At 39.4% G+C, this 23,529-nt stretch overlaps 1 protein-coding gene across 1 annotated transcript in view; it reads right to left on the reverse strand.

The window, feature by feature from the left end:
- Window positions 1-23,529, reverse strand: part of ANKFN1 (ankyrin repeat and fibronectin type III domain containing 1) — a 268,161-nt gene that overhangs the window by 30,161 nt on the left and 214,471 nt on the right. Inside the window, exons 13-16 of the mRNA XM_028164966.2 lie at window positions 15,271-15,486; window positions 6,290-6,456; window positions 3,501-3,651; window positions 1,771-1,939 (exon numbers count right to left, since the gene is read on the reverse strand). Coding sequence (XP_028020767.2) covers window positions 1,771-1,939; window positions 3,501-3,651; window positions 6,290-6,456; window positions 15,271-15,486 — 703 coding nt within the window. The remainder of the gene's footprint in view (window positions 1-1,770; window positions 1,940-3,500; window positions 3,652-6,289; window positions 6,457-15,270; window positions 15,487-23,529) is intronic.

The following is a 23,529-nucleotide window of genomic DNA, read 5'->3' on the forward strand; positions in this document are numbered from 1 at the left end:
TTAACAGTACTGCCCAGTATGGCTACAGCTTGTCCATACAGCTTTATGTCTACTACTTCCTCAGTTCATTTCTCATATCTAGCCAAACTGGACCACTTGTTCTTCTTCTGATTCTTTCTGAGTTCTTCTATTCTTACGTCTTTGCTCATTCTGCTCCCTCTGACAAAAAAAGCTTTCATTATCCATGTTTATTAGCATCCTGTCCATTCTTTAACACCCATATCAAATATCCCCTCTCCAATATAGCTTTTTGATACTTTCTTTGAGAAAATGTGCTTTCATTTCTTTTTTCAATATCACTTAATGCGTAAGATTTTGGCACATTATACATCATTTAAAAATTAACTCATGTTCTTATTTTACTCCTACCACTGTACTAAAAAGCCCCTTGAGGGCAGAGCCTTTGTCTTAACTCATCTCTTAATCTCCACAGTAGGTACCTAATGTGCATGTAGCGACTTGAATTGAAATACCCTGACTCAAACTATGTTTTGTAATAGCAGTTCAGTTATATCATAGACTAAACATGTTCATTGGATGGGGAACTCATTAAATGGTCACATTCACATTCAGGCATTTTGGGATTGGTATGGCCAATATTATTAATGATTTGGCACAGAAGAGGTACAAGAAGGTTAAATGATTGCCAGCGCCACACAATAGAGGACCCAGTACTCTCAAGTCCCAGTCTGCAAGTCTGATTCAGGCTTCTCTTTATAACTCTCCCTCCTCTGGAAATAGCAATTGCTGTTCATCAGCTTTTGGGCATGTAAACTGCTTGGAGCAAGGGAAACTGGGAGACTTTATCCATTTATCCTCAAGAGATAAATTCAGATTCAGATGCCCAGGTCTCAGAATGAGACATCAGGCAGTTGCCTTGTCTGTTTCTAAATCTGGTGGCTGGGGAGCAGTCCAAAGAGAGTCTGCCTCCATTCCACCCACCCAGTCACTCCCACTCCCACAAATCCTGCGATCCATTTGAACCGATGGAACTCTTGTTAGTTGCCTCTTATTGGCCTGTTACAAAATGAAGCGTGGGGAAGAGACAAAGCTTCCCTATTCACATTTTCAGTGGGCAGCAGGGGTCTCTGCAAAAATAGAGAACCTGGGGCCCAGGCTATTCATTTTTGAAAATTAGGACAAGATCTTCCACCATTCAGAGTCCCACATTATAATCACAGTATTGCATCCTGGGAGACCCTGTCAACTTCTCAAATGGTCTGCTAGAAATTGAGTCTATTTAACAAATTAGCACTACTTATAGACTTTTTTCCCCTTTAAAGTGATACATACTTTACATTTTAATTTCAGTATTTTTTTTCCCATTTGGAGGAAAGAAGGGGTGGGAAGGGGGGAAGAGAGAAGAAAGAAAGAAAGAAGGAAAGAAAAGAAAAGGAAAGAAAAGAAAAAAAAAAGAAAAGGGAGGAAGAAAGAGAAGGGGCAGTGCTTTTCATGAAAACATTAGTTCTTGTATTTATGTTTTAGGAAAGCAAAGGGGAGGCAAGAACTGCAGCCTGATAACTGAACTTTCTGTTTAGAAGTCCCTCCTCTCCATTGGGCCTTAGCTAGGTTTCAATAATTATTGCTCAGGCACATAGTTTTGGAGCTTTGCTTTCTCTCAGACTTGTACACAGTTCTAGGAAGGGTTGTTGCCAAAGCCGTCATGTGATTTATTGACCCTCCACTGGGACAAGGGGGAACAGATATAACTTTGTGATTTTATTATAAGGAGGCTGGGTTAATATTTCTAGGTGAAACAAGCTACTATACCAAGTTCAAACATCTGAAGAGGGAGGTTAAGAAACCCTGAGTGTGGGGTGTAAGGATTATTCTGTCCTGGGGCTGTACAGACGTCGTCTGAGGCAGGGAGCAGGAGAAGAAAGGACACATTGTGACCCATTTCCAACACCTCCTGTGTGTAGAGGCGGAAGTTCCTTGCCTGCAGAGGGACACGCGCGGAGGAAAAATAGGAGAGTTACAACATGGCACTTACATAAACAACACCAAACTGGCATAAAACATCTAACAAAATTACACAACTTCAAGCTTGGAATTTTTATACAACATAAATATTAGGGTTCAGTCCATTTAATAATGCTATATAAAATCAAGATTTAAGGCAGTAATGTTCCACATAAACTCTGAAAACAACATTTATGCTTCTTATAAAAGCAGAAAATGATTGCATTCTGTGGGCTTTTCAAAATGATGAATATAATTACATGAAGCAACAAAAATGGATTGAATTAAAAATCCACTAGTTTCAATTTAAGTTGGTTAAGGGGGGAAAATGTAGTTTCTGGCCAAGGACTGAGAAAATTTTACAAGTATCCAAAAAAAAAAAAAAAAAAAGTATGTACTCTTAGGCAGTTAGGCAGCCTTCTCCCAACATGTATATGTAGCCCAAGAGTCACCAGTGAAATATGAGCTGCTTCAAACTTTCTAAGCCCAAGAAACCCTTTAATGGTATCTACTGTTGCAAGTTGAGCTGGTATTTTTTTTCCTCCTCCTGAGTACATGGCCACCCCCAGAATAATCCAGTGGCTCCTCTAGTGTCTTTATAGCATCTTGTGCAATTTATTCTTCATCAGTGTTGGCTGTTTTGGACTAGGCTTGCAATATTGACTTGTAATCAGAGCAGTACCCCAATGGAAGAACACTCTCCGATAGACTCTTGCCTCCATGGGTCAGAGGCCAATTCATAGTTGTCTTTCTGTTATTTAAAGAGAGCCAGTCACTCCTGTTGCAGTCTTCCCATTTGCAGGCTAAACTTGGTTTATTTTCTGTGTGTATAGGAATAGTAGTGTGTGTGTGTGTTGAGTGGGGAGAGATGGTGAATGTAGGTCAAAAAAAAAAAAAAAAAGAATCTAACCTAATGCTACATGATGTTAGCTTACTAGACAGAACCTAATAAACTTTTACTCTTCTCTTCTGTGCCTACAGGGTTTTTTTTTTTTGAAGTTGCTTATTAGTGGAGGTAAGATTTGCACATCTTGATTTAGACAAGACAAGTGATTTTGACAGCAAATTTTCTGTTTGTGGAAAGATAGCATGGCATAACCTTGGCCACTGCTCTAGACTTAGACTACCGATAGTCTCCTGTTCTTACGTAAATTATTTGCAAATCTAACCATACACTTATTTATTTACTTATTTGTTTATTTATTTATTCCCCTTGCTTCATGCTATCCTGAAGCTGAGACTTGATGTCTTTCAAGGTGGGTTAGCCAATTATTTTTCCTTGTTTGACCAAACCACAGTGAAGTGGGCTCTGGGAACTTTGGAAGACGTCAACATGGAGGAGCTAGAGAAAAGGTACAAAAATGCAGTCTGTGTCCACTTATAGGCATCAAATTGAAAATGTGCATGTATGTGCAAAGTGGTATGTAAAACAAATGAACAAAATATGTATACATATTTTTTTTTACCTCTTGAGTTTTACCCCATAATGCAGTTTCCATGAGCCATAAAAAGAAGATAAAAATGGTAAAGACTAGTACCTGGTGTAGAGGTATATTGATCTGCTTAAGGAGAGCTTTCACTGCCATCTGGAGCTCGTAGAAGAACAATTGCATGGGGCAGTCAGAAGTATGATCCACACTTTCCATAGACTCAGAGCCAGAAAGCTTTTGGACCAGTTCCCACTCCTCTCTGTATGTTGAGTCAAGTTAAAATTAGAAATATAACAAGAGTTCAGAACACAGCTCAGAACATTTTTACTGCATATGTCCAGAACCTGAATAACCAATTTTTGGTGGTTAAAACTTGATGCAATTCTTGAAATTTGAACTTTTTTGCCACCCAAATGGAGTTTAAAATGAACTCTTTCTAACGTAAGCTTATTTCACCTATCAAACCACATACACCTCAGAACAGCAGGTCTGATTTGTAATGAATCAGTTTTTGAGATTGGAGCTTTGAAATGTTTTGTAATAATTTCCTGTCTTCATTTTTCTTTTCCTGAAGATCCCCTGTAAGTTCTAAGACCCTACATTTTACCACAGGGGCATCTGCTGGTTAATTCAGCAGTTGGGTAACCACAGGACTCTGGTCCAACTCAGGCAAGAAACCACATGGCACGTTTCAACCCTGGCCTGTTGTGATCGTGGGTACTATTTTGGTTTCCTTCCCCTTCCAAAAGCTTGAGGAGAATCACAAACAGGAATAGCAGACAATTCCAATAAAAGGAACCAGGGGACACACACCACTGCTTCCATCCTCCTTTCAAACCAGTCATCTGTGTCTTTATTCTGCATGCTCTACAGTCCTCCCTAGTGAACTTTTCCAAATGTCCTGCAGAAGGGAAGGGAAAAGAATGGTGGTGGGAGGAAAGCACATCTGGTTTGTCCCCCAAAAGCTGCTCTTCAAAAGGATCTTGAAAAGATCAAGGTAAATGCCTCTTGGGCAACATTGTTTCCACAGGTATTTTAGCACAAATCTCTAAACACGTTCAGTTGGCACATTTTCTAACTCTGCAGGGAGCAGCAATATGCTCTCAGGAGCAGGCTAGAGAGGAAAGGAAAGCCCTCCTGTTTAGGGATGGAAAGACAGGAGGTGCTAACATATGTTCCCACCCTCGTGAAAATCATCTGAGGGCTCTCCCTGATGGGTTGTACTCACTGGGGCTCCAAGCGATGAGCCAGAAAATGAAATTGATTGTGACATGAGCTTTTCATCAGAATACACTCTCTTTTAACCAGCTACCCTCTTAGAAAAGTTTCTGTTTTCATGATATCAGTTTCATTTCAATTCCCACACTGGAAAAGACTATGGAAAAATCTACCCTTTGTCTCAATAAGAGGAAAAAAAAAAGAAAATTAAATCCTGCTTCAATCTGGGCATACTGTTGGCCTCACAAATAATTGAAATCTTTGAGAACCTGCTTGGGAACTATATCTTTTCTTCCGTCACTGATACTGAACTAAATGAGGGGTTCTGACTAGCACAAGTATGCACAAAATCTAAAGGACCACATTGCTAAAATATTATCTGTAATCAAATTAGAAAATAAATTACCAGGAAGAATACCATGAAACATCTACCACTAATCAGTTTAGTCTTTAAGGATGAGGGAGATGGAACTGGCAGAGGGAAGGCTACTGGAGTCTTTTGTAAAAATGAAACTTGGATCCTTGGCAAATGGAAATTAGTTGGTACAACCACTAAAAGATAGAGTCTAAACCTTTAAGACACAAATCTAGAAAATGGATGAAAGTAACCATTGCAAAATCAACCCACAAATGAGCCTCTTGGGAAGGACTGAGAGAACTAATGCTGATTGTAGAAGTGGCCACCAGATGGCAGACTTAAGTCTAGGTGTAGTTGGTAAGTGAAAGAAGAGAGTATGGCAGCTAGTGAGTTCTCTGAAGAGACCATCATCATCATCATCTCCTTCATTGTCACCAAGTAGTATTTAATAAACATTGTGAGATACTCTAGTTAAAAAGTTCTTCTCACTTTAGGGACCAAATTTTAAATGACCAAATCAGAGTCTCCTTTGGTTAAGCAAATCTGTAGGTGCAGCTAGAGCCTGAGGATCTAAATTGTACACTGAAGCTTGACAAACTCTTTTTCAAGTTCTTTTTCTTTTCTTATCTGTTCTTTCTTTTCCTTTTCTTTTTGTGTTGAACACAGTTCAGTTCATTTTAGTAGACTTTCAGAGGTGTACTAGAGGGCTAGTGGTAAAGCTGAGTCAGATTACCAAGATTGGGCAACTTTTCCAAAGTTAACGGTAATTCACCATAATGCCAAATCATAGAGCAATTTCCAGAAGGTCAGGCCTTGTTACTTCTTTTCTTCCCTAGAGAACCATAAAGAGTGTAGGAAACATACCAAGTCCTTTGGCCAGGGGGTTGGGGTGGGGGGAATGAGAGTAGGGAGGGTCCTTTAAGGTTAAGGGGAGACCAGTTACTCTACTAGAACCCATTTACACAAGTGATTTTTTTTAAATGTGACTTTTTAGGTTGTGGAGAAAAGATATTGGAAATAGCAGTGCTGAAAGAAAAGGACATCTATTCATTAACCTGAATGTCAGTGGTTGCATAGAGGAAAGTGAAAGGATAGTGTCCCCTTTAAATGGGCCCACTCCTTCCACCGATCAGTGCTACAAGCCCTCCTTATCCTAATGTTAAAACCGAGCTATGCCTTTGCCCCAGTGCGCTGGCCCCTGAGGACCTCTCATCATAGAAACTTGACTCAGAAGTAACATTTCAGTTTCCTTCTGGCACATCAAACCCATCACTTAGCCATTGTTTCATCATGAGGAAAATCTAAACTCCTCACAACTTACTTGGAAACGTTATTGTTCTCACGGATCTTCACATGGCAGAGAACGTTAGGCAACTTTTGGGTAACAAGAACTTTGATTTGATCCACAGAGCTACATAGCTTTAGGTAACCCAGATATAATCCAGGAGAGAGACGCTGATGACTCCTTTTGTGATAGGAGAGAATATCCTGTAGGAGGAAAAACAAAACAAAAAACACATTAAAAGGCAATCTCTTTTCATTTCTTAGGTACACCATGTCATGAATTAAAGGAGCTGTAGCTAAGTAATTAGTGAGAAACCTTGGATACCACCATGAATGTTGAGAATGTGTTGGTGGTACAGCCAGTCTTACCTTCAGGAGAATTAGCCTCCAAGTCAGGTACTCAGCCATTAATATATTCTGCATGCTTACTTTCCTCAGATTTCTGTTCCACGAATAGGTGTGTGGGTTGTGATTGGGAATGGTCTGGTGGTGGTGGAGGCAGATACTAAAGAAAAGTAGAATTCATAATTTCTGTCCTTGGAGGGTTTATTGTTTAGCTGGGGGAAAACAAATTGCAAGTGTAAAAACTGACAAAGCAGTATAGGAAACCTCATTATTTCAGGATAATTGGTGTCAGGAAAAGGATCAAAATTTTATAGTAAGTAGAAAAAAAAAGGATTTGATTGATTTGTTATCTTGAAAAATGAAACAAGCAATAGCAATAGATTTATTTATCTTATTAACATTTGAGTTATAATCACTAATTCTGAGAATGAAGAGAGAATCAAGTATTGATTCTTGGGTTAACATTTTAGACTAAATTGTATGATAGCTGAAATGCTGTTCCTAATGTTTGACTTTCACAATGTGATCATGAAGAGGATAATTTTTGCAAGAGTATTTGAAGGCTCCATATATTTTTTTCCCTTGCATTAAAAAAATTTGATATTCAGGTCATTCTCTTATAAAATCCTTGTTCATTGTGTGGTCTTCAGTTGTTAACTGGCCTACCATTGCTAGATTCTCAATTGTCAGTAACTTTGCACGTGATTTGATTAGTCTCCATGTCATCTTCATCAGCTTCACAAAATTCTGTATCTTTTACAAGATTTAAAAATTTACCTTGTAATAGATTTGCACTGCATTTGCATTGTATTGTCACATCACAGTATTCCATAGGCAGCGGAGACTGAATGAAGTTGGTGCAATAGGAAGTGCCAACCTAGTTAAGCACAGAGGGATGTTTGAGTGGAGTTTTGTTTTCTATGTGGTCAGTTTTCTAGTGAACTATTAAGGTTGTGACTTTTGCTTCTCTATATGACTGCAGGAACTCAGGTAATAAATACTTGGTAATACAGACACTCCCTCTCCCATATATCAGTAGGTAAGACTTTTTATACATTTGGGCAGTGTAGGGGTGAAACAGAGTAGGAGTGATGACTCAGAAAACTGATTATAGGGGAAGGATTTCTATAGGCCAGAGTTTAGCCTAGTTTTCAAAGGGGGTAAAAAAGAGGGAATCAACTCTACCACTAAATGTAGGGAAGGCAAAAGAGAAGAGGAAAAAAAAAGTTTAAACTTACATAGAACTCAGTATGGAACAGAAAGGTATGAGGTCTTCCTTGACAGTATACTCTGAAGAAATGACCCCTCCTCTGTAGAATTAACCATCTGTAACATCTAACATATGCTATTGTGTATTGTCTCCTTTGTCCCATCCTTATCAAACATATTGAGTTCCAGGTACTATAGGAGACATTGGGGTTTCAGGTGAACCTTATATGATCCCTGCTTTTGAAGAGGTCAAGAAAGACAGATGAGTAAAGGAATGATCACAATATACCGAAACCAGTTTATAATAGAGACAATGTAGGCATACAGAGGAAGGAGTACTTAACTTATATTTTTCTTCTTTTATGTTCTTTTCTTGAACTAGACTATGAAATTAATGGCAGGGCTTTTTTTTTTTTTTTTTTTTTTTAATTGCTTTGTCTTCTTAGTGCCCAGTACTGTTTCTGTATGTAATAGGTTTGCAACATGTGGAAATCAGGACTTGTCCCTAAAACTGAATGTATGAGAATAGCAGAAGAGGGACAAAATAAGAATGGTCACAATTGGAAGGAAGACATAACTAGCATGTATAGAAAAGCAAAGACTAAACAACTTTTAAGATATTTGGCAAAGAAATAGACGAGAAAAATTTGACTTCACGATTAAGAAGGAAGGAATTCTTATTAATATAAGGAGATTGATAAGGCTGAATTTTTTCATCTTGTCTCTTCAGAACAGATCGCAGATAATTAGTTGACTAGAGGAAGTTCAGTCAAGGTGAAATTTTGAGAAATGAACAGGTAATCAAAGAGAGAGAAACAGTTAATGAGAGAAGGAAAAATGCAAGTATTTAATCAGCAGAATTTGACGATATGCACCCTAGGGGTGCTTGCTGTACAAGCAGATGTGGCCACAAACCCACAGGTCATTATTTTTGAGAAGTGATGGAGAACTGGAAAAGTCCCTAAAGACTGGAAAAGGGCAAATATGCCTATCTTTGAAACAGGAAGGGGAGAAACACAGAATGACGCTGGTAATTAAAGACCACCAACTTATAGATCTTTGGGAAAAATGAGAACAAACCATCAGTCAATCAATTTGCAGTCACCTAGGAAACCCTGAGACACTAAATAGGAGTCAACATGGTTTTGTGATGGGCAAAGCATACAGACAACTTTAATTTCTAATAGCAAAAGAACAAGATCCATAGACCAGGGAGTTGTCTCCAGTATAATCTGTTTCACTAGATAATCTGGGAAAAGTATTAATAGAATCTTGACCACATGACTTTAATAAGCTGAATATCAGGGTTGAAGATTTGTGGATGATGGGGATAGTATGGCAATAGTAGGACATATTGAGTGATGGCCCAGTAGAGACTGGTCCTGAGAGCCAGTCGGTTCATCATGTTTATTGATGTTCCAGACAAAGAAATGAAGAATGTGTGTATCAAATTTGTGGGTCCCAAATTTGGTGTGGTTTTGATTTTCTGGAAAATAGTAATAAAGCTCTGAATGACCTTATGCGTTGGAAAAATGAGCCTATCATAATTAGGGTTGAAACGTAATAAGAAAATGTGCTTGTAAAGACCCAAACCCAAGAGTACAAATATAGAGTGGGTATGAGTATAAGAAAAAACATGTGGGGGTCAGAACTGACCACAAATAGAATGTGAGTTAGGAACATACTGTGGTTATGTAAAAAACAACACCATTCTGGGATGGAGTCATTCACTCTTTCATTCAATTTTTTTAAAGACTATTACTGAGCATCTACTATGTGTTTTCCTGCCTTTACATAGTCATTTACCCTTCATTAGTCAGAATGTTTTTGGAGCCTGAGAAATGCATGGGAAGAGAAAGAAGCTGTCCTATTCACATAATCTGAGGTACATTAGAAAGGCCTCCTAAGCCAAATCAAATGCCTGTGGGTTTATATATTGCCTGATTTGACCTCTAACCTGCATTTCTAGTCTCTACTTCCACTACGGTCCTCTTGTGTCTCTTATCTCCAGCCAAAATGGATTGCTTTTTCCTTCCTCATACATAGCCTAATCTCTCTTCTTTGATTCTTTGTTGGTTCATGAATTCACTCATTCTACCAACTTTTATCGAGCACCTACTGTGTATCAGGCATTATGCTAGGATGTCAGTGACATCAAGATGAATAGGACATGATCCTTCTTTTCATGGAACTCATATTTCAGTTTGTGAGAGAGACATGTGAGCAAGTTTTTCTTAACCCAGTATGATAAAGGTTGTGTAATGTCCATTGTGGACCCAAGGGAGGGGGAGATCTACTTTTCCAGCTTTTACCTTAATTTTTTGTACCATGCCCTCTATTTAATTTAATTCTCTATTTAATTAATTCCTTCCTTCCTCCCTTCTTTCCTCTCTTCCTTTCTTCTTCCCTCCCCCCATCCTTTCTTCTCCCTCCTCCCTGTCTTTCTCTCTCTTTTTCTTTTTTTCTCCACCTGGTAAACTTAACTTACCCTTCATGGCTCAGCCAAATGTCACCTCTTCTACAACGCCTTCCCTGATATTTCCAGGTAGAATTAATACTTGCTTTGTCTGTGTTTTCATAGTACACTGTTTGTGCTGCTAGCAGGTTCTGGTTTAATTCTGCCTTGTATTACCTTGATTTGTGTACAAGTCTGTCTCCCTCCCTTGACTGAACTTGAAAGAAAGGACCTTGAGTTATTCATTTGTTTTTCCTATAGCACCTAGAAGAGTTCCTGGCACCTAGCTGGTGCTGAAAAAATGTTTATTAACTATGAAGTGAGAGGCCCAGAGGTAGTGGGGGTCTGGGGCTGAACCTTTGGGAGGGAATATGTTGTGTTGGTGCAGTGACCAGGAGGCTATACCCTTCTTCTCTTCATTGATCAGATATCCTAAGAGCTTGTTAGAGGAACAATATGTAGTTGCTTTTCCAATTACTACAGGGCTTTTGTTTTGTTGGATAGGGTATGGAAGCTGAATTGTCCAGGGTTAGCAGAGGTCATAAAATGGTGGCCTGTGGCCCAAGATTATATAGGCTGCCAAGAATGTAAATTTTCTGAATTATTTTCTAACTTTTAAAAGTAAAGAGATTTTATCCAAAACTCTGGACTTTCAACTTCTCTTTAAAAATTGAAAAATATTTCAACATTGGGACCACTTTCTTCCATTGCAATTAGCTGAGGCTGAATAGGGCTGTTCTTTAGATGAGACAAGGGCTCTTCAGATTACTATAGTCTTTGTTACTTCCACTTTTTTTTATATTGAGATATAACTCACATACCATAAAATTTACTCTTTTAAAGTGTGAAATTCATTGGTTTTTACTATAGTCACAAGGTTGTGCAACTATCACCACTATCTAATTCCAGATTATTTTCAACATTCCAAAAAGAAAACTCCCATTCGTTAGCTGTCATTCCCCAGTCCCTCCTCTTCCTGCCTCTGGAACCACTCATCTACTTTCTGTCTCTATGGCTTTGCCTGTACTGAATATTTAATTGTGTAGCATTTTGTGTCTGGCTTTTTTCACTTAGCATAATGTTTTCATCCATATTAGCATGGATCAGTACTTCATTTATGGCTGAATAATATTCCATTATATGAATACATCACTTTCGTTTATCCATTCATCAGTTATTGGATATGTAGGTTGTTTCCACTCTTTGGCTACTGTGAATACTTCTGCCATGAACATTGGTGAACAAGTTTTTGTGTGACCCCAGTTGTTTCTTATATCCAGCCCAGTTGACTCATTTGCATTAATCTTCCTGATTCCAGTAGTTTTTGATCCCCTTGTTAGGGGTTCCTTGGAGGTAGAGAGAGCAGGAATGTGCAGGAAAAAAGCAGAAAAGGGCAGAAGAGATAGTAGGTTCTGGGCACTTCAGGTGTAAGAAGAAGATGCTGGGTCCTTGTAGGTGACAAGAAATGCCTAAGGAGATCAAGAGAAGGAAAGCAGGGATGGGAGGGAGATGGAGGGCAAGCTTCACCACAGCTTCTCTAGGATCACACTTTTAAAAAGGATCTAGAGAAAAGGACGGGGAAGGTGTGTAAAGCAGCATGGCAGAATGGGAAGGGCACCAGGCTAGGAGTCAGAAGACTTGTGTCTTAGTCCCACAGGCTGCTTTTTTGGCTGATATGACTTTGGTGAGTTACTTCCCTGAAATCCATAGCTTCATTTATGAATTGGACACAGATTTCCCACTCAACCTCACTGGGTTTTCATGAGGATCAAATGATATAGATGTGACAAAGTGTTATAAACTTGAAAGTGTAGTACAAATGTGAGAGATTAATCTTCAGAGAAAACTTGGAAACCTGGAGATTTCCAGTTATTGAAGTGACCCCTGAAGATTATGGTCAGAGAAACTCAGCACCTGAGAGGGGCCTTTCTGTTGGAAACACAGTTGACCCTTGAACAACATGGGTTTGTACTGTGTGAGTGCACTTACGCATGGATTTTAGTAAATATACAAAAATATATGTGTGGAACATTGTGCACACTTGTATTGTGCTAGACTTGTATTGAAGTGGATAACCTATCCTTACATAGGCAAAAGGTGAGTAATATTTAATGTAAAATTAATAATGTTTTAGTTTCCTTACTGTTTTATAACTTTTCTTTCAAAGAATTACATTACCATACAGTATGCCTGTCTCTTGTAATTGGAGAAACTGCCTATCAGACTATCATCACAGGTAAGTGGTTTTTTAAAAAAAGTAACAATGTTTCCAATACTGTATTATGAATGTGACTATAATACTGTATGCCGTAAAAATTTTATGACCGTTCATAAGTGTATATAGGCTAGGCTACCGTGAAGCAATTGTATCAATTACACTAGGCTACCATAAAGCAGTCATACTGCTGCTTCTTTATTATCAATGCATGAATTGTTATACCTCTAAATAAATATGAATTTCTTTTTCACATTATAATTTTTGGGGGGGTCAAAAGTTATATGTGGATTTACTACTGGGGGGGTGGTGTCAGCACCCCTAACCCCCATGTTGTTTGTTCAAGGGTCAACTGTACTCTCATTGCCAGTTAGTTTGCTCAGGGGGATTCTAACTTGTCTGTAATAACTCTCTTTTCCTTCCCAGGCAAGTGTGGGAAGGATTTCTCTCTCCCTTCCAGATATATGAGAGAGGCCTGTTATGAAGGTCTGGGACTTGAGAGGGTCAGGAATTTGAGCGGGTTAGACCCTGGAGGTTCCCTGGGGCCCTAAAGGATTAGTACATTAGTTATGGGCCCAGATTTTGTTAAAGCCCTTATCTGTTTTGAAAACTCCATTGTGGATCACATAGTCTTTATGCAATTTTTCCTTAGTTCTTATGAAAAGGTAGAAGAAGTAGTGAAATGACTGAGCCAGTACCTAGGGTCTCCTGGGAGAGTAGGGATGAGGAGGAGATGGATTGAGTGTGCCCTGAGGGAGAGCCTAGCATTGGTTGGATTTTTCTGAGTAGAGAAATAATAAAAATAACTAACATTTATTGAGCGCTCACTTTGTGCTACTCTTCTAATGCTTTATGTATTTAACTCATTTAATCTTCATTAGAACCCAGTGAAGTAGGTTGTTTTGCAGAGAAGGAAATACAGGGGGTAAGAAATTAAGTAACTTGTTCTAGTCACATAACCAGAAAAGGTGGAGTCAGGAATCATACCCAGTCAGCCTGATTCCAAAGTGGTGCCTCAGAATGTGGTGTGATGTAGCAGAAAGCAGCTCAGGCTTCCAATCAGAAGGCCTGGTGGTCATCACTCTTATGACCCTGAGAAAAAAGAGTGGTTTGTGGCCTGGAATTGTGGGAATTACCCAGCCTGCTTTGGTCAACCACCAAGACCTATCTCTATGTTGAATTGGTGGGGCTACCTCCTGACATAATTAAATGTTAAGTCTAGGAGTAATTGAATACCGCCCTAGTAGTTTTATTCCCCCATTTCCTCTCCAGTGTAAGACCTGTATGGGAAGGAGGGGAGAGAGAAAAAGTAGAAGGAAAAAAAAGGAGAGTAGGGGGTGGGTGGGAATGACATCAAGCAGGAATGTGCCAGTCAGCGGGGGTAAATTTTCCACTTGGATCTGTGTGGAAACCTGATCTTGCCTCTATTTTTGGTCTCCTTCTCTAACAACTTTTTGCCAGATTGGAATTTTTCTGCACCTGTAACACATTTTTAATGTAATAAGTCTAGGAGAAACCAGGTATTATATCATGCTGGGGCCTGTGCTGTGTTTCTAGGAGCAAAGGTAGCCCAGACTCCAATTTATCCCTATAGGGGATTAGTGTATTAGTCACCCTGTAAAAGCTCAATTTATTATGATTTTGTAAATGTTTCTTTTAGCACTTACTTATAAAAGGTGAAGAGGGGAACCACGAATGTGTCTGTGTTCCATGCTCCCACCTACACACACGCGCACACACACACCCACCCACCCTCACCCTCTATAAATTTCATATGAACCCAAATTCCATGAAATCAAATCCAGAGGTATTGGCTTTGACCAATTGGCTTACCTTTGCTACACTGGACTTTATCCTGGTCTGGGCCAGAGCAAGTAATAGAAAGGTGAGATTATTGTACTAGCCGCCACTCAGTGGAGAATGAAAGTAAGTCAGCAGGCTGGTTACTTAGCTGTTTAGGGTGATCTGAGGGGTTACTGGGCCAAGACTTGGGTTTGGCTTGTTTGTCTGAGATTGAGCCCTTTCTTCCCCATTACTCCAGATTGGCTGCCTTGTCGATATATGTCATTGGTTGTGTAGGCCTCAAGGTAGTTGTTTCTCCTAGCTTTGCCACCTAACTGGAGAGCTCTACAGGACTCATGCCCATCACTGGGTTTAAAAGAAGGAAAAAAGAAACAGCTTGAAGCCCATGTTTGCATAAGAACATGTGACGCAGTGTGGTGGTGTGGAGAGAGTGCTAGACTCAGGAGCACAAGATATAGATTTGTATCCTAGCTCTGCCATCCAGGTTAAGAGACTGGATCTCAGCTGCCTGATTTTTGAATTTTGGTGGCTACTTAGTTCTCAGGTGACTCATCTTTTATTTCATCTCCCATCCCTCACTCATTAAAATCGTAACTCCTGCCTCCAAATGTGATATAATATAGCAGAAAGAAGCCTGCTTCCAATCAGAAGATCTGAGTTCAACTTTCAGCTCTGCCATTTTCTAGCTGTGTGTCTAGGGGCAAATCCAAGTTTGGTCGGGCCTTAAGCTGATACAATTTTTTGTGCTTTTCTTAAGGAAAAGAATACAAAATTATGAATGTGAAGTTTTTAGGGCCTTGGAAGGGGCTTGTAGAAGTGACAAGCTGATTGATGCTTTTCAGTCTTTCCTATGTGTGGAATACAAACAATGACATGTCTCTGGACCTCTTCATTCCATTACTGCATATGTACATGGCTCTTGATATATTTCACTAGAGCCTCAATAAGTGTGTTTGGAACTTTTATTAGGAAAATTGAAAAGACTACATACCTGGATGGTTATCAGTAAAATGTCTAAGGCTGTTGGCTCCTCAGGTGTTGAGAGAGACTTCCTCTGGCTTTGCAACTTTGAGATCTGTATCCATTTGCCATTAAAAAATGAATAGAGCATCTCCACCTCTCTGATGGTGACTATGAGGATGTTTCCATGCCGGTCTTTAATGGGTTCATAGTAAACTCTTCCCAAATTGTGTGTCCCAAGTAAATTCTAGAAACAAACAGATTTCTGGTAGCTTAGATGATGTGCAAACAAAGCAACATAACTGCAACAAAAGACACAATAACTATCTGATGTTTCTGAGAAGTTGCTTTTTGGTGGTTGTTGTTGAGCAGACTTAAACCTATAATAGAATATGTAGCATCATACAAGTGTACTTAACAGAAGCTCAAAGAAAATGTCTTCACCATAAGCCTGCAAAGATTATAGCAAGAGGCACAAAAATTATGTTTTTTTTTGAACAAATTTAATACCTGTAAATATCTCTTACCCACATAGACACACCAGCACATAAACCTCAGTTACCAGCACTTGAAGAGAATCCCAGATGTTTTAAAGAAAAATGCCTGATATTTCAGGTATGCTACTTGTGGAGTTTTCAAGAGATCTACAGTAAGCTGGTATGAAGCGGGGTTGTTTAAAATGAAGAAGTGAATTGACAATGTAGCACATTGTACAGGTCCCCCAAATGACTGCGCATTCCCTTCAAGATACTTTAATTGGGAGATTGGCCTGGTTTGACTTATCTGCATTTCAGAGAGTTCTGTTTATTTAAAATTTTGTTAAAATTGTTTGTGAGCTAGGTCAACAAGGTAGACAATACTTTTAGAAAGGTAAGAAGAGAAGGATGCCACATTAAATATGAAGGGGCCCAGGTAGATGTTATTAAAATAAGCAGTTTTACAAATGTGCAAGGTTTGAAGATTTCTAACTTAGAGCACTGGGTGAATAGGATAAAACACCCTTTTACTTTGAATATCTATAGCTTTTTAAAATAATTAATCATCTCAGAGCTCCTGGCTGTTATTTTTGTGAGCTCACATAAATGCTGACAAGATAACCTGTTAGCAGGAGTGCAAAAATAGAACTGGAATTTGTGAAAGTGATAAGGATGACCTAAAAATGAATGAGCCAGCTGATCAGTATTCACATTTACAAAAACAGTGGAACGTTCCTCATAGGTAGGGACTATGTCTTTTTTTTTCTTCTTAATTTGCAAGGACAGAACACATAAATAAGAAATTTCATAAATAATTATTGACATGTTATAGAAATTCATTTGGCAGGATTACTGTTTTTAAAAATGGCCTAACTACTCAGTCAGATTGTCCCTTTCTAACAATTAACTTCTAAATCATAGAGAAGTAATTGGGTAAGGCTTTTAATCCAGCCCTGTGTAGTACTACAGTCTTATATAAAGCAGTTTGCTGCAAAGTAGTACTGGCCAATCAGCAATGGCATGCTGGTAAACTGGCCATCAAAAAAAGGCTTGATATATAATATGCCAATTTCTGTGGTGTAAATACTTCCACAGTAGCCTATTTCAAGCTACCAAAGGTTGTAACAACAGGCTTTGAAAATCTCTGAATACTTAACTGTTGGCTCTCCTAAGTGAGTACAAGTTGGCTCCAGCACATTACTGCTGTTAAGCCTTTAGTTATCCTGGTGTTGAGTTTCAGGGTTGGCTGCTGTTCATTAACACTTAGACTTCTGAAAAATGACTTACTCTTTCTGGCCTTGAGTTTCATCATCTAAAATTAAGAGTCCTTACAGCTCAGACATCCCTTATGCTAATCCTTACCTTATAGAATGATTGGTGGATTAAGTCAAGCAATGTATGAGAAAGTGCTTTGTAAACTTTCAAGCTTGATACAAGTAGGCAGGGTATGGGCTTTCTTTAGTGCTCCAACTGGAATTCCACCCTGGTTTATACTTACTCATTTTCAGCACTCAGCCCAGGTTTCACCTTCTCTGGGAGGACTTTCTCACCTCTCATAGGTAGAATTTATCATCTCCTTTTTTGTCCCCTACTGCTTCGTGTACCAACTTGTATCTTAGCATGACTCTGACTTTCCTGTGTATTGATGTACATGTCATGAAATCATGGTTTTTTCATCTCTGTTTCTCTGGGTTCCTTGCACAGTGCCTGGTACATAGTAATAGCTCAAGAAATTTTTGTTGACTGAAGTAACATCATTAGGACACTGGAAAATTTGATTTGCTTTGGATCAAAGTGGGTGAGTGGACATTGAATGAGATGGTCGTTTCATTTAGGCAGAGTTATTATTAGTGATTCACTGTTAGCTTTGGATATGTTGACTAATGCTCTAAACAAGAAGCACTAAAAGTCTTCCTGAAATTCTTTATTGATAGCAAATTGGGTTGGATAGCTAGCTCTGGGAAGAGCCCAATTTAAAAGAAGAATATCTTTGTGAAAATAAGTTGCCACCACGTTCTAAGGGGGCAAATTTGGGGTTCTTTAGTGCCTAAAGGAAAAACACACCAAGTTAATACCTGTCATGCTATGCAATCAAGATTAGGAGATCTGGGAACCCTGAGGATTCTACAAGGTAAAGATAAATAAAAGCCATCTGATGGCTCACAGGAATGCCTCTAGGTTATAACCACAACAAATCACAGGTCTGTCAATAAACCCTAGACAGATGCACAATACTTAGAGACTTTTATTCAGTTTGGGGTGACATGGGAAGTTGAAGGAAGTCTGGCATAGAGATATGAAGGCCTGGAAAAGAAGAGTAAAATTTTGGGGAAACCTTTTCCCCCCCTTGAAAAATGAAAAAGACATAGTATTCATGAATTGTTACCTGGCTTTAGCTCACTAACACTTGTTTCTAAAAGCTGTAGAGGAGGAATCTAAAAAAATGGTACAAATGGACTTATTTACAAAACAGAAATAAAGTCACAGATGTAGAAAACAAACTTATGGGGGCTTCCCTGGTGGCCCAGTGGTTGAGAATCTGCCTGCCAATGCAGGGGACACGGGTTCGAGCCCTGGTCTGGGAAGATCCCACATGCCGCGGAGCAACTAGGCCCGTGAGCCACAACTACTGAGCCTGCGCGTCTGGAACCTGTGCCCCGCAACAAGAGAGGCCGAGACAGTGAAAGGCCCGCGCACCGCGATGAAGAGTGGCCCCCGCTCGCCGCAACTAGAGAAAGCCCTCACACAGAAACGAAGACCCAACACAGCCAAAAATAAATAAATAAATAAATTAATTAAAAAAAAAAAAAAAAAGAAAACAAACTTATGGTTACCAGGGGGGAAAGGGGAGGAGGGATAAATTGGGAGATTGGGGTTGACATATACACACTACTCTCTATAAAATAGATAACTAATAAGGACCTACTGTATAGCACAGGGAACTCTACTCAGTACTCTATAATGACCTATATGGGAGAAGAATCTAAAAAAGAGTGGATATATGTATATGTATAACTGATTCACTTTGCTGTACACCTGAAACTACCACAACATTGTAAATCAACTATATTCCAATAAAAAATAAAATAAAATAAGAGTTTGCAGAAAAAAAATAAAATCTGTGGAGGAGGAAAGTTTAATATAACCCAATCTAGTTTCAGATTATTCCTGTATTTTGAGGATAAGTAGTTCGGGTATCTCTCAGTGTAAGAGGACTATGCCCTTCTGCCTCTTGGGGCCTCTGCCATTTTCCTGAGAGTAGGAAAAACAATGTGGGGTCTTGGCCACTTACAAGCTTTCTAATCTTATTATTATTTTTTTTAAATCCTAATGCTGGCAGATACTTATCTCTCCTACCTAGGTAATATTAATTCATACTTTACCTTCTTCCAAATAAAATTTAAGACCACTTCTCCCAGATAGGCTCCAAATGATACAGAATAGACTTTTACCTTTTCTTTTTTAACTATAATGTATATAATTTGTTCTATTTAAAATTTTTGTCTGCTTTTTGTAAAATGAATGCACAATAAGATGATGACATATTGGAAAGAATACAGGCTTTGGAGTTATATAGATCAGGGTTTGTATCCAGACTCTGCTACTTCCTATTTGTGCAAGCTTGGGCAAGTTATTTTCCCTTTCTAGGCCTCAGTTTTATCATGTGTTAAATGAATATCAATAATAGTACTTTCTCATTATGGTGTGGTGAAGATAAAATGAGATATAGTTTGGAAAGCACTTACTTCGCACAGTGCCTGGCACTTACTCTGTTAGATAAATGAAAGTTGTTTCAGGATTAATATTTATTATCATGTATTAAAGAACCTTCGTATGTATAAAATAGATAACTAATGAGAACCTACTGTATAGCTCAGGGAACTCTACTCAATGCTCTGTGGTGACCTAAATGGGAAGGAAATCCAAAAAGAGGGGGTACATGTATACGTATAGCTGGTTCACTTTGCTGTGCAGTAGAAACGCACACAACATGGTAAAGCAACTATACTCTTAATAAAAATTAGTTTTAAAAAAACCTCCCTATAGAGCAGAAACTGGAAAATAAGGCGCAGGATGCACAGTGTTTTGTATGCACTTGATGAAGGTAAGTCAGGGTGCCATGGAAACAGAGGAGGGGGAGAAAGATGGCAAGGAAGGCCTTTGTGTGGCATGAGAAGATGTCTGCGCCACTCTTGAAAGAGTATGAGAGTCAGGGAATGACATGGTCAGCATCTCTTATTGGCTACTCTGGCAGGAGTGTGGAGAACGGAGTGGAGGGTGTTAAGACCGGAAGCAGGAGGATGACTTTGGAGGCTTTTGACATAACTGGAGTAATGAAGCGGTGGTAGTGATGCTGGAAAGGGGGGGGGAGAGTAAAATGAGGTACACCATAGGTAAAGCAGTAGGATTTATGTATGGCTGATGCCAATCAAGCTACTTCAGAATGCCTTTTAACTTTTCTCAGAACATTGTAAGACATGTTAGATTAGTAAAGAGACCTAAAATATTAAGTGCAAATCTCCCCAAATTTATGTTTCTTCCTCTTCTGAAAAGTTTTTTCTGTGCCTTGTCACACCCCGCCCTTCCCCCCTGCACCAAAAAAAAAAAAAAAAAAAGGAGTGGCTTCAGTATTTCTAGACATTTTCATTCTAAAGGTCAGCAAGGAGTTTGGGCAATAGGTACTACAAAAAAAGATGAAAGTGGCTCCTACTGTTTAAGCAGGTGGTGCTCTGACCTTTGATGGGCACTGAAAGGGGTAACTGTTAAGTACTAGGGGGCACTGGTCACTGTGCAGGGCTGGAGAGCTCTCCAGGTGGTAACTATGGCATGAGGTACATTTCTGTGATCCCTTTTCCCTTTGGTTAGATAGAGTACCCTCAAGTGTGATCTTAGGGGTACAGGGGTTGGACTGATAAATACATTTATTTATCCAGCCAGTACTTATGGGTGATCTGCCACATTGCCACACATGGGGGATATAGTGGTAACCAAGGCAGATACATTCCCTGGGCTCAGGGACTCACAGTGCAAGTTGGTCAGTGACCAGATAATGATACAAATAATTAACTAATGGTATTACGATCACCATTCTGAATGAAGAATGCTAGGTGCTATGTGAGTGATTCACTTAATTGGGAGATCAGAGAAAGGCTCCCTGAGGAAGTATAAAAATGAAGCTGAGATCTGAAGGATAAGTAGGGATTAGTGAGACGAAGAAGTAGAAGAGGATTCCAAACAGAGGAAACAGCATTTAAGCTAGCAGAGGAGACTGAGAAAGACAGGCCAGGAAGTTGGAAAAATCTGGAAAGTGTGGAGTCATGGAAGCCAAGGGATGTGGCAGTTTAAAAAAGGAGAGCAGGACCAAGTGTATCACATGCTGCTGAGATGTCAGTTGCAAAGAGGATTTAAAAGTGTCAATTGGATATAGTGAAACTGAAGTCATTGGCAGGGATGGATCCAGGTTTTGTAGGGGCCTGTACCACACAATTTTGGGGTCCTCTTTAAGATAAAGAATACAAAATTACAAATATGAAAGTTAGGTATAAAAGTGAATTTAAAAAAAAATAAAAGTGAGTATTTAGACTGAGAAAGAAAATCTCCCCAAATACTGGAGTATTTGGAATTTCTGATCCCCTTTCCCTCCTGGGTTTCTTTAGGCAGTTTATCACAAAGATTGTAACCCAACTTCCCCTCCCTAAGCACTCCACGACTCCCACACTCACAGGGGATCATGCAAGTGAGGGTCCCCGAAGCTCAAGCTTTATGCGCATCATCTGCCTCTGATTATTGGTGGCCTGAGAGAGCAGTTTGGTAGGCATGGTGGTAGCAAAAGTCAGGGAAAGAGCTTAGAACTAAATGGGAAGTGAGGAAGTAAATGGAAAAGGAGAATGTTGGCCACTCTTTCAAGAAGTTTGGTTCTAAAGAAGAGAAGAGAGATTGGTAGCTGAAGGAGGGAGTGAAGAACTGAGATCCAGAGCACATGTGAGGGAATGAGCCTTTGGTAGGAGGAGTGAGGCTTTATCTGTTGGAATGGGGGGGGGGGAGGAAGAGAAAGTAACATCAGTGCAAGGAGGCTTTTCAATTTGGCAGTGGAAAAAGAATTATTTCCCATTTATTTTCTTAATGAGTTATACAGTAAAGTGTCCCCTGATGTGGGGATGGAGAATGTGGGGAAGGGGAAGGGATGTGGTAGAATGGAGAAGGTTTTAAATAGTTGCCTTGTAATTTGGGAAAGTGAATTTAGTGGAGAAATGGAATGGGATCACAAGGTAACCTTACATGTGAGAATTGTAGTCATGAATTTAACATAAAACCAATCATACCTCACCCCCCCTTTTCAGTGATGTTTTTTCTGTAGCAGTGTGCAACTACTCTAGTGTAGACATGTTGGATTCATCCAGGCTTGGATTTTTTTCCAAATAGATAATATGGAGGGAGAGAGTAGCCAGAAATTTAGAGGATTTTCAAGGGAGTGATTATGATGGGCTAAGTAATCTAAGCTAGACAAGGAGGAAAATGACCTCAGAAGGGGGCTGATGCATTATGAAAAGCGATGGGGGTCAGTACCTTGGGGGGCCAAATCCAAGAGCTGTTGCAATGGAAGTAATAGTTGAGTAGGGCACACTGACCATCATGGCTTCCCTCTAGCCCCTCAGTGTTTAACTGCAATGGCTTGTGACAGCCTAACCCTTCTCATGTTACTGATATCAGATGAAGGTGTTCTAGGAAGCCTCTAATAAACATAAAATAAAGAGCCCCGTTTGAAATTCTAAAGTTGTTCAGTCTGTGATCTAAGCACGTCTGGGCTGTATGGTGGGCTAATGGGAGGGTCCATTAAGGACTCCTGGGAAAGAACTTTACTCAGGGACCCAGGAGCCTACTGGGAATGAAGTTTATCCTAAAGAAAGAGGTGTTTTTGAGGTACAGTGGCTTGATCCAGCTCAAGCGGGTCAGTGATGAAAGGAAGAGGCTCTTTGAATTCAGCACAGTCATCGTGGCCCAGCTCCAAGAACTTCTTGAGCTGAAGGAGAAGATTCTGTAATCAAGAGTGAGTTGAAGTGGAGAGCACGTTTTTAAAAAATCTTACTGAGGACAAAAGGCAAAGTACCGCCTATGCAATGGAGTATAGAGGACAGGAGGTTTAAGGGTTACCTTTCAGAATTTATTATAATAGAAAGACAATAATTATTATTATTGCAAGGAGTCAGATTATTGCATGGGTTAAGAAATGGAATTCTTGTAATTGCAGGTGGGGGTGGAGCTGTAGAAAATCTTTTTTGTTATTATGACTCTATTTTTATGCTTCAGCTGGTATGGCCTGGGCGAACACAGCTTATGTAGATTCCTGTTATGTGTATTTCTGGGGTTGATGTAACTGACAGCTTTGTAGGTAGATACCCATCCCTGATGAAGGCTCTTCGATATCTTAAAGGCCCCAGTTCTATGTTGCAGATGTTTTTCTGTGCTAAGAAGCACAAATTCATATACTATCAAAACAAAACAAAACAAAACAAAAAACAATGAAAGGGAAACCCAGAAGAGACTGGTTAGAATTCAATATCATTTCTAGGAGGGGCTCTGTAACCTACAAAGATTCTTGCAGGGCTTGGGGACCTGATCTGATTGGGTTAATAGTACAGAAGGATTAAATTCAGAATTAAAGGTAACCTTTTAAGAAGTTTTTTTTTTTTTAATTATCAAAAATGTATGCATATGCCTTTGCATCGTTGATGCCATAAGCATCAAGCCAAGAAACTCCTTAAAATATCTGGGGGTCTCTTCCTCTATCTCCATTTACTCATAGATGTGCAGGA

The sequence above is a fragment of the Balaenoptera acutorostrata genome, chromosome 20 (genome assembly GCF_949987535.1).
Source record: "Balaenoptera acutorostrata chromosome 20, mBalAcu1.1, whole genome shotgun sequence".
NCBI lineage: Eukaryota > Metazoa > Chordata > Mammalia > Artiodactyla > Balaenopteridae > Balaenoptera > Balaenoptera acutorostrata.